The sequence below is a fragment of the Lissotriton helveticus genome, chromosome 5_1, assembly GCF_964261635.1.
Source record: "Lissotriton helveticus chromosome 5_1, aLisHel1.1, whole genome shotgun sequence".
Taxonomy (NCBI): Eukaryota; Metazoa; Chordata; class Amphibia; order Caudata; family Salamandridae; genus Lissotriton; species Lissotriton helveticus.
Genome location: NC_136065.1, coordinates 2,072,506,945 through 2,072,518,797, shown reverse-complemented (window position 1 = coordinate 2,072,518,797; position 11,853 = coordinate 2,072,506,945). Strand labels below are relative to the sequence as shown.

The 11,853-nt window shown below is 45.6% G+C and overlaps 1 protein-coding gene across 1 annotated transcript in view; it reads right to left on the bottom strand.

Moving 5' to 3' along the window:
- Window positions 1-4,738: 4,738 nt before the first annotated feature.
- The window catches only part of LOC144756310 (lymphocyte antigen 6 complex locus protein G6d-like), a 30,140-nt gene continuing 23,025 nt past the window's right edge, over window positions 4,739-11,853 (bottom strand). The window contains exon 3 of the mRNA XM_078646006.1: window positions 4,739-6,409. Within this exon, the coding sequence (XP_078502132.1) occupies window positions 6,198-6,409 (212 nt within the window). The 3' untranslated portion in view covers window positions 4,739-6,197. The remainder of the gene's footprint in view (window positions 6,410-11,853) is intronic.

Here is an 11,853-nt window from a genome sequence, read left to right as displayed (position 1 = left end):
TCTAAAATCTTAATAAAAGGTCTTACTGAAAGTGAAACACAACACTCTCTCATGTTCCCAGATATTAATGACCTTTAAAGCAGTATCTCGATTCATTTCATGTACCCACTCCTCTGCCATAAAAACACCTTCATACTCCTCCCCCCCACCCCATAACTGCATCCTGAATTGAAGCTACAGTTCTCTAACTTGCTTTAGCTCTGATGGCTGGTCTATCCGCTATCAGCCGTAACCTTGATAAAGTCTGATTGAACAGTTTCCATCATTGAATATGTTCAATTCATAGCAATATTCCTGTACTCTAGCAGCAAGTGTTGCATTTCTTGCTGGACCTTTACCTGCCCCACCAGGGAGCAATACATTTGCCAATATTTTGTGATCTGTGGGTAACAGAAATTGTGTCCCTCACAGGTAAGTTAGACAGCACTCTGCACCCCATACAGCTGCTAGGTCTTACCACCCTTCAGCAACAACACCAATTAATTTCCATTGTGTAATGAGAAAGTATCTATCACAATACTTTGGTTTAATGATCTGAAATCTACACAAAATCTCAAACAGCCATCAGCCTTCTCCTTGAGGACTACAGGAGAAATCCAACATGAATGTTCCAGCAGTTCAGTGAACTCCTTCTCAAGTATTTAATTTAACATTTTCTTTACTTCACTGTGAACCACTATGGGTGCTCTTCTCACTTTATGCTGAGCGTGTACACCATCAGGCCTAAGTATGATTAACCCTTTGGGTTATCCATGTTTGTCATCAAACACACCCTTCACCTTTTTCAAAATGTCATCTACAGAAACATCTTCTACAACCATAATTTGATTGGGGGTCGTGGCGTTGATGATGGTATGTAAGTCATACTGGTGCATCCACCCAAGTATTGGAATCCTGTGTTCAGCCACACATGCCTTCCCCACAATGTGCTGCTTCTCAAATGAAATGTGAGCATGCAGATGACCAATAATATCAATAGTTTCTTTTTGATAACCACCTGGACATATATCTTTCAGTTCTAATGACATACCAGGCCACTCATCCTCAAACATTGTTTGGGGGTATAATTGTATACATAGACTCAGAATGAACCAATAGTTGAATTTCATGGTTATCAACTACGAAATTAGCTTTTGGTTTATTTTACCTCCATTACCCCTTGAATTCACTTCCCAAACTCAAAACTCCATTGACCAAAACAGTAATAGGGGATCTTCCAACATCACTTCCACCTTATTGTTAACCCCACCTTTGTGCATTCTTGCAAAATGGTCAAAACAACTGCATCTTCTGCATCCTTTGTTTAAAGCAAAACAAGATTTTGAGTGTGATCCATGTAATGAGCAGTGACGTAACAAAGGCACCTACAACTCACAGTGTGTGGGAGGGCCTAAGCTTCAAGGCGCCTCTCAGCACAGTACCATGGCCTGAGAGCTCCTGAGTGAGTATGGAGGGGTTACATCCATGTACTTTGCAGGGGGGTCCCCATGAGTTTTGTTACGCATGTGGATATGCGCTACCACACCGATTTCAACTTCTATTAACTTGCTTTGGTGACACTCTGTTCTTTATGAAATGGTTAGACAATTTCAATACAACTCTTACTACAACACCTGTGTTATCATTATCATCAGTCACTGATATGGCAGTACTATATTGTTTTTTCTTTTCAATTTCATAAATACATCAGATTGTTCCTAGACATTGGTACTATCAATTGCATCTTTGAGAGAGGGATTCTTGGTGTCCTGTAGTCTCTCCTGAATTTTCTTACTCATTACACAAGGAGTTGATCACAGATTAGTTCATCCATCATGGCACCAAATTGACATTTTGTTGAGAGTTCTCTCAACCTCGAAAAATATTCATCAACATAATCTTCAACATACTGTGGCTGAGTGTAAAATGTATACCTCAACATATCCAGACTGATCTATTAGGCCTATCTATCTACTTCCTAATCTCTGTCTGGCCTCTTTAAACTCTGTAGAATTCCTCTGAGTGAAACTCCACAACTTCCATCCACCCCTACTTATCAAACATGCCCACTTAATCTTCACATTTTTATCAAAGGTGGTGGACCAGGCTGAGAAAGAAGTAATGAAGGAGTAATGATAGCTGGATGGTCAAATCTAATTCCTAATCTCCACCTGGCCTCTTTAAATTTACCTTGGATGGGTTGAACATCTGGTTCCAATGCAACTGATAAATACTTAAAGGTGCATTGACTCTGTTTGCCTGTTTCACTCAATAACAGTGCTTTTACCTTTGAAAGGCAAAGGCTCTGTTCGTCTAAAGCTTAAATGGAATTATCAATAGGGGGGGGCAAAGTGTTTTGCTCTGGCCCTCGAATTGGTAGAATTGTTGCTACTCCACTTTACTTTTTAAATCGGAGTTCTGCTCAAATTCTGCCAATCACCACGTACGAGCGAGATTTGGTGTCCCCTAGTGTGATTTTCTAATGTGAGCGGTTGCCAGTGTTCACAAGCGTTCACAGTCAGAGGGCTGCCGTTCAGGCAGATTTGCTGCTTCTAAAGTAGATTTTCTACTTGAGCAGCAGCAAAATCAGCTCGAATGACTGTGAGCTTTTGCACAACACATGGGGCCAGATGTAGGTCACCAAATAACGGTCGGTAACGGCAGATTTCGGCCGTTACCGACCGGTATTTGGTGATTGAAATGTAGGGGGCCTATATTGTACAGAATCGGTAAATTTACCGATTCGGTAAATTTACCGTTTCTGTAAAATACCGAATCGGTAAATTTACTGAATCGGTAAATCTACATGTAGGTGGCACTGGAAACAGTGCCACAGGCCCCTAAGAATTCGTTATTTACCATGTAATACTATTGCATGGTAAATAACGAATTCCTGTGTACATGCACATCTGTGCATGTACACCTGTGCCATGTGGCACACATACATGCCCTGAGGGCCCTGAGGGCATGTATGTGTGTTACATGGCAGACAAGCCTGAATCAGAGGTTCAACAGGGTGTCAAAGTGACACCCTGTACCCCTTGTAAATTCGGTAATTTTACTGAATCGGTATTTACCGATTCGGTAATTGACATTGGTTCCTATGGGCCTCAAGGCCCATAGGAATCAATGGTAATTACCGAATCGGTAAATACTGATTCGGTAATTACCAAATGTTACAGATTCTGTAAAAAAATCTGTAAAAATACCTACATAGCATTTACCGATTTGTAAATACCGAATCGGTAAAATTCGGTATTTACGAATCGGTAAATGCCATTTACCTACATTGGGCCCATGGTGCTGTAAATTGCAGCACGGGCTACATATTTTCTACCCGTTGGTGAAATTTCGCTGAATCTCGCTGAGTTTTTATGTAACTCTGTAGAATTCCTCAGAGTGAAATTCCACTACTTCCACCCATCCCTACTTGTCAAACATGTTCACTTAACCTTCCCATTTAATCAAAGCTGGTGGACCAGGCTGAGAAAGAAGTAATGGTGGACTAACGATAGCTGGATGGGAAGATTCTATTACATGGAGTAATGGAAACAACATAAATGTTAAACAACAATTAAGGTGTAAGTGACAAAACTTAAAAGGACTATTACCAAAATAAGTATTGTCAAGGTGTGCGACTAACCGTGTATGCATATGCATTCAAAATAGATCCACATCTGTGTGTGAATCTGAAAAATAATGAGGAGTGCAGATCGCTGTGAAAGTAAATAAGGTGTTCACATCACTGTATGCACTTGTTCTCCACCAGGAAATGGAATGATACCTTAAGGGTAAGTAGAAGTAGGTGTGAGGGTCACTTTACTCACAATGGGCCAGATTCACAGAACTAACTCAAGACAAAATCCTAAACTTACTACTTTTGGTATTCACAGAAGTTAGGATTTTGACTTAAGTTTGTCTTAAGACAAACTTAAGACAGACTTAAGACAGACTTAAGACCGACTTAAGTTAGGATTTTGTCTTAAGTCTGTCTTAAGTTTGTCTTAAGACAAACTTAAGACAAAATCCTAACTTCTGTGAATACCAAAAGTAGTAAGTTTAGGATTTTGTTTTAAGGTAGTTCTGTGAATCGGGCCCTAGTTACTTTTCCCTTAGGGAAGTACACGCTCTGTACATTCTGGTACAACCTCATGTGTGCATATCACCATATACACGTGCAACCTAATCCAATATGGCTGCTACGCTGGGTGGCATACTTTGCAATACTCTTTAACACACACGCCACTGGATGGGCCACTCCATGCTCAGAGACAGTGTGCCGGTGGATTGGAACGTTGTACGATGGCAGCTCTTGTGTTTAGCTGTTGGTTTGCGGGAAACATGTCACTGCATATTCTCCAAAACTCTCACCCGAAGCAGTCAATGAACAAGATGAAGGTGACAAACCTCCCAAAGGGTGCCTCTGAGGTCAACAGAAGTACCTGTTCACTGTCACACTGCAGTCACTGCTCACTCTCACCACATGCATGGATCCTCTACAGCCACCTTGATGTGCTGCTCTGTTTCCTGGCCAGCTCATAGCCAAATTGTTGTAAATAACCATGTACGCGTTACTGGCAGGATAGTAGTATTTATGACAAACTTCAACAGCGAGTGGTTCCTTCACAGCTGACCAGGCATCCACTTACCCCACTTGGAATAATACTGCATGCATACATTAGTTGGTACCAAGTAAAGGTTCTATGCTTAGAGCATACAAGAACTGCACTGTATAACAGAAAGTTGTCACAACAAAGTGTTCTCTAAACGTTTTACTTTATTATAAGAGTTGTAGCAGTCAGGAGTTACAATACAAAAAGATGTACAGGTATAAAAAAACATCTAGACCTTCTTTACAATTTGTAACATCTTCCTCCCTAATTGGGACTTAACTCTACCCCTAGTACAAGACCCATCAAGGGGTCCTTCAAAGTGCTGTTCCAACATGCTGTCAGCAATGCTGTGGCTAACCCACCGGCTCGCGAACAATGCACTCCAGACCCACCACAGCTACTTGTATGAGCATACACTGACTGCGCTAACATAAAGGGAAATCCCTTCCTGCCCACAATAAAACAGATTTAATTTATTATAAAAACGAATAATTACATCAGTTAGCTAGAATATGCATAGAGAACCTTGGACTAAACAGAATCTAGGCATTAGAACAAAAGAAACTCCCCCAAAAATAAAAGCATCTTGAAAATTATTTACAATTCATTTTCCAGTTTGCTAGGAGTATGGGAAATGGGCTAACATTATCCAGAAGAACAATTATAGAGGTTAGATGGGGCTGGGGTACATGCCTGGGGAAAATTATAGAGCGTAAGCTAAGCAGAGGACTGAGGTTTGGCAGCAAATTTCAAAGCTTTCAGATGGAGACCGGTGTTGGTTCTGTGACAGGCTTGGAAATGGAAATGTATTCCAAGTGGTGGAAAACTCTCCAAGATAAAATTGTGTGCTAGGCCTGCTCCCTTTCAATCTTTTCAGGCTTCTAGAACATTATGATCAGTGGGGACTCAGCCCTGAGGAACCCCTGCCAATGGACTCTTCCACTTCAGTTGGATCCTACCACATCTTAAAGGGGCCATCCAGTGATTGATGTCACAATAGGTCTCAAAACCCAAGCAGATATCATCAAACAAAGCACAATTTTAAAATGATTGCTGTTGTTGATTGTTGGAGATGTAGGACTTCGTAAACAGAACTTGACTTTAAGGACAAAGCCCACAGATGGCTTGTCGTGCATCATTGAGCGGGCTACAGCCGGAGAGAGTGTCTGCCTGATTGTTTACAGTTCTATACTGGGCTCAGACCAGCTTTGCTCATGACTGTTTATGATTGTGTTTGGATAGGGTGGGGGTGGCCAGAGCTGGGGAATACTTACAGTGAATAGTTAATAGATATGTTAATTGGACCTTGAAGACCATGCCTTAGACATATATGGTTGTGCGTCGACCAGGGCTTACATGCATCCTTTATTACTCAACAACTTTGAGATCTAAGATGGGTGATTTGAAGGTCTTTCTAGGCTGAAACTCCCCTTCATGTGCATTTTAGCAAATCATTATACCATTTATAAACTGTCTTGATGACTCCTAGCAAGTAACATGTTATAACATCAAACCTGCATGCTTTATGAAGGTATATAATACCCCCGCCCCTGCCCAACACGCCCTGAAAACCACCCTCCTCCCTCTGAGGCTCCCTCCATGGTCTCAGATGTTCAGAAACATGACCACCAGTGCAGAAATGCCAGAGAGCAAGGTGAATGTGAACATGTTCCCACTGTTGCACAAGTCTCCATCGCAGCAGGTGTACTTGACGTTGTAGTTGAGGTTCCCCAGTCCCAAGTCTTGAGTCTTGTTACTGGTAGTGCCGCAAAGTGTTTTGTTCAAGCATGATTCTGCGGTGATACTTGGACTGTTTCCTAGGGATAAAGCAAGATGAGTGTGAGTGAACAGAGGAAAAAATGGACAACAAAACCAGCTCTTCCACTTCACACATGGGCAGACTAGTCACCATTCTAATGCATGATTGGCCGTCAGCATCAAAGCTTCCAGGGCTGTCCCACCTTTCTCAGGGACAGACTCGACATCCCTCTTATGCAGTAAATGTCTGACTAGATGGCTGTATCAAAGCCTCTATCGATAGCCCCACCTGCCCAAAGGCCAGAATAGCTACCCCTCTTATACAGCACACATATGGTCGGTCGACTAGTCAACCTTCTAATGCAGTAAAGGCTTGACACATGACATATGCAATAAACGCATGCTTAGACAGTCGCATCAAAGCCTCCAGGACTAGTACCACCTACTCCAAGAACACATTAGACATTTTTCAAATGCAATAAATGCATGATGAGCAGCTGCATCAAAGCTTTTAGCGCTGGCCCAGCTCCCCCCGGGGACAGACTAGACATCTTTGTAATGCAAAATATTCATTGTCGACCAGTTGCATCAAAGCCTCCAGGACTGGTCCATCTCCTCCCTCAGCTCCCACCACCAGGACAGACCCGCCATCCTAGTGATGCAGTGGTAAATGCATGGTTAGCTGGTTGTATCAAAGCCTCCAGGACTGGTCCCATCTCCTCCCTCACCTCCCGCCACCAGTACATCCTTGTGATGCAGTGGTAAATGCATGGTTAGCTGGTTGTATCAAAGCCTCCAGGACTGGTCACATCTCCACCCTCACCTCCCGCCACCAGGACAGACCCGTCATCCTAGTGATGCAGTGGTAAATGCATGGTTAGCTGGTTGGAGCAAAGACTCCAGGACTTGTCCCATCTCCTCCCTCACCTCCCGCCACCAGTACATCCTTGTGATGCAGTGGTAAATGCATGGTTAGCTGGTTGTATTAAAGCCTCCAGGACTGGTCCCCTCTCCTCCCTCAGCTCCCGCCACCAGGACAGAACCGTCATCCTTGTGATCCAGTGGTAAATGCATGGTTAGCTGGTTGTATCAAAGCCTCCAGGACTGGTCCCATCTCCTCCCTCAGCTCCCACCACCAGGACAGACCCGCCATCCTAGTGATGCAGTGGTAAATGCATGGTTAGCTGGTTGTATCAAAGCCTCCAGGACTGGTCCCATCTCCTCCCTCACCTCCCGCCACCAGTACATCCTTGTGATGCAGTGGTAAATGCATGGTTAGCTGGTTGTATCAAAGCCTCCAGGACTGGTCACATCTCCACCCTCACCTCCCGCCACCAGGACAGACCCGTCATCCTAGTGATGCAGTGGTAAATGCATGGTTAGCTGGTTGGAGCAAAGACTCCAGGACTTGTCCCATCTCCTCCCTCACCTCCCGCCACCAGTACATCCTTGTGATGCAGTGGTAAATGCATGGTTAGCTGGTTGTATTAAAGCCTCCAGGACTGGTCCCCTCTCCTCCCTCAGCTCCCACCACCAGGACAGAACCGTCATCCTTGTGATCCAGTGGTAAATGCATGGTTAGCTGGTTGTATCAAAGCCTCCAGGACTGGTCCCATCTCCTCCCTCAGCTCCCGCCACCAGTACATCCTTGTGATCCAGTGGTAAATGCATGGTTAGCTGGTTGTATCAAAGCCTCCAGGACTGGTCCCATCTCCTCCCTCAGCTCCCACCACCAGGACAGACCCGCCATCCTAGTGATGCAGTGGTAAATGCATGGTTAGCTGGTTGTAGCAAAGCCTCCAGGTCTGGTTCCAGGTACAGACTAGCACTCTTCTAATGCAGTAAATGCATAATCTGCCGGCTGCATCAAAGCCTCCAGGACTGGTCCCACCTCCCCCAGTAACAGACTAGACATCTTTGTAATGCAAAAATTCCTAATCGGGTGGCTGCATCAACGCCTCCAAGGCTGGCCCTCTGCATCCCTACATATGATCACTGATCCTCCCTCCTTCCACAGCAAGCCAAGGGCTTTATCAGCAGAGATGATAAAGTAATGTTTATTACGTCAAGTTAAGGCAGCATACACCGGCACAGAGGTGCAGTCCCCTCGCCCCCCCCCCCCCCAATTAACCTTGTCACCTAGTTGTGACTCAGTGTGCAAGCCAAGGTGTATGAGTGTTTAAAATTAGAAAACTTCAATTGCACTCCTCTCAGTGTCCTGTCATGGTTATCGAGCACATCCGACCAGTCGTCATCGGTGTATTCAGCGCCATGACAGGCCTGCCAGTGCCTCGTTGCCTCCCGACTAACATTACAAGAGTAAATGTGGGATACTTGTAAAGCGCACTGTTACTCTACCTGAGTGTCCTGGCGCTGTAGACCGCTGGGGAACCCGTCCTGGTTTTCCCTGTGAGATGCTCCCTTTCTGGGTATCTCCAGGGTGAAACCAGGCATCCCTGGCGTCTGTGGGGGGCCGTTGTAGAGATGAGGCAAGCTTAATGCCCAGAGTTACCGAGTGTGTTCCCTGGTTAGAGTAGGCACTGAGGCGAGAATTATCGAGTCCGTTGACCCTGGTCCAAGACCCTGCCGCGTCGGGAATTGAACCCTGGTCCCGGGCCGTTCTCTGCTTACAGGTCTGCTGCCTCTAGCCAGTGAGCCACACCTCTCCACTAATGAGTATAATGAGTCAATAATAAATGCCTTTGGCTCTGGCCTTTAATGCTTGAGCAGTTGATCTTATTACCAGAGAAGTTGAGAACTCCGAAATCAGGGACATTAGTTGGGGAATGAAGACTTCAGGGTCGCTGAGAGTGAGGGTGATGCCATCAGCTTAATGTGACCAGCAGACGCATATATGCCCAATATCTACTCAAACTGTTGGAAAGCCACAGCGAATGGTTCTACTTCTATAAGAAATACGTGTTGGGAAAGCAGACATCCCTGCCTCGTCCCCATAGATATGAAAAGGGCTGCGACATAGGTCCTCAGCAGTCAACTTGTGTGGTAAGATTAGGGTAGAGCCAGTGTACCTTGTCAAGGAATCCCAGGCCTGTGAGAACTCGCCTCTGCTTCCTGAACAGATACTCCCATTCAACTCTATCAAATACTTTTTCTGCATCTAAGGACACTAACATCTTGTCATCCATGTCATCTTTTACTTTCCAGAGGACATTTGATAAAAGTCATAGGTGATACCTGTAGGAGCGACTGGGGACAAAACCAACTTGAGTCATGTATAAGACTTGGAAGGACTTTGTTTAACCCCTCCGCTGCGCTGAACGTCCCGCGCTGGTGCAGAACGTTCTATTGCGCAGGCGGGGCCGCGACGTTCATCGGACGTGCGCAGCACTACCGAGGTAGTGCATGCGACGTCCGCTGGACGTGCGCCGCACTTAACGGGTTAATCTGGTGGCTTGTACTGTGGCCAATATTTTTATGTCCGTATTGATTAAGGATATTGGGCGGTAGTTCGCACATTGCATCAGGTCTTTATTGGGCTTCTAAAGTGAGGCTAATGAGAACCCTGTTAAATTCAGTGTGAAGTCCGTTCATAGTTTCTGCCTCTTTGAAGACTTGGCAAAGCTGTGGTCCCAGCACAGATTTGTTGAATTAATAGAACTCAGCAGGGAAGCCATCCATCACCAGTGCTTTGTTAAAAGGCGTGGCTGAAATTACAGCTGCAATCCCTCATTCAGTAACCTCCCCCGCTAATAGGTGCCTCCCATCATCATCCGACAATATTTAAAGAGAGCTGTACCATACCCTGCCCAGGTGACTCGTGATTCCCCAGTCCACCCACCCTTCTAGAGACAACAGTTCAACATGTAGGTTTTACAAATGTTTTATTTACATTTATTCTCCTTCCACAAAGAGTTGGCTGTAGTTAAATTAAATATCTAGTGACCTTAGAGAAGTGGAAGGAATTATTGCTAGTGGGTGGAGCATTTTGCTCATTGGCCGCTTCAAGAGCTGGGTGAGCGTGAGGTGGGCGGGCAGGAGTGGGAAAAGAACACTAAGGCAGGAGGAGGGCACAGAAAAGGGTGACAGCTCACAAGGGGGGCTGTGGAAGAGAGCACTGGGGTAGAGAGGATGGGAGTACCGGAGAGGGAAGGCCGTTAAAATGGGGAAAGTGCAGTACATAGGGCCTCATTATGATGGAGGATTTTCCGCCTCCTCCGGGCCGGCGGAAGCCACCTCCGGCCCGGAGGAGGCGGAAAATCCTCTGCGGAGTCACCAAAGACCCACCGCCGCATTACGATGGCTGGTGGGTCTTGGTTTCTGTCCGCTGCTTTTCCGCCGCGGTCGGATTACAACCGCGGCGGAAAAGCTCTCATTTGGCTGGCAGTGTCTATCAGACACCGCCAGCCAAATTAGGAAGCATTTGTAAACATGCTTTTCCGCGGCGGTTTTTCCGCCGTGGAAAAGCATGTGTACCTTTGATTTTGGGGGCCCGTTGCGGGCCCCCAGGGTGTTGGCAGTGGGGGGTGCACATGGGGGGTACCTATGGTACCCCCCAGTATTTACATGCACAAAGCGGCAGGCACCGCGCGGTGCCTGCCGCTTTGTGCATGTAAATGTTAAACATGCACTTTTAACATTGCGGCGGGTGCTGCTTGAAGCAGCACCCGCCGCAATGTTAAATATCCAGGATGTGACCGCCAGGGTGGCGGTCACATCCTAATGGCACTTGAGGGAACGCCGCAGCCCATGCGGACGTTCCCTTATCCTCTGGGGTCGCGGACGGACGCAAGTCCGTCCGCGATCCTAATGAGGCCCTTAATTTGTAAAAGAATAAGTGCCGGTGCCCAAAGCTCTGCTCAGAAGCCTGTGGCCGCAGCTATTAGATGCTGGTGCACGGAATACAAAGGCTGGCTAGAATGAAATCCAACGAATGCCTCTTTAGTCCGCGGACAAACACTCCCCGCCCCTCCATGTCACTCTTGCTGGCCTCTGCTTTGTCTCTTGGTGATGTTTTTTCTCTTCCTCTGTCTTTTCATGTTGTGTGTTTTTCCCTCTCTTAGTCTCAGTAAATGTCTAATGAAGAGAAATAAGTGCCGGTCCCCAAGCATGAGTGCTGGTGGTCTCCATCGGCACCCACCAGCTCAAATTAAGCATTGGGAGGGTGAAGGAAGGGGAATGGGTAAAATAAAATGAAAATTGGATCGAATGGAAGATCTGAGGGAATGGGAGAGAAGGGGAAGTTATTTTATTTGTTTTTTTCAAACACTCAGTACCTCATTAGGAGTCTGGTAGAGTAGCAGTACCACTTCCAGAGCTGGAAAACACAGGCCCAGGTATACCGAACTGGATCTGTACCTAGTATTATTATTTATTATTTTATTTGAACGTTTCATATAGTGCGAACAGACCCTCGTTGGGTATCAGAGCGCTTTACACATGTTAAAGAACAGAGACAAATACAACCAGTATTATGATAGTTGAGAAAACCAGATGGATAGATCACAACAGTACCAAAATAAACAAGCCGTAATCATGAGCAAAG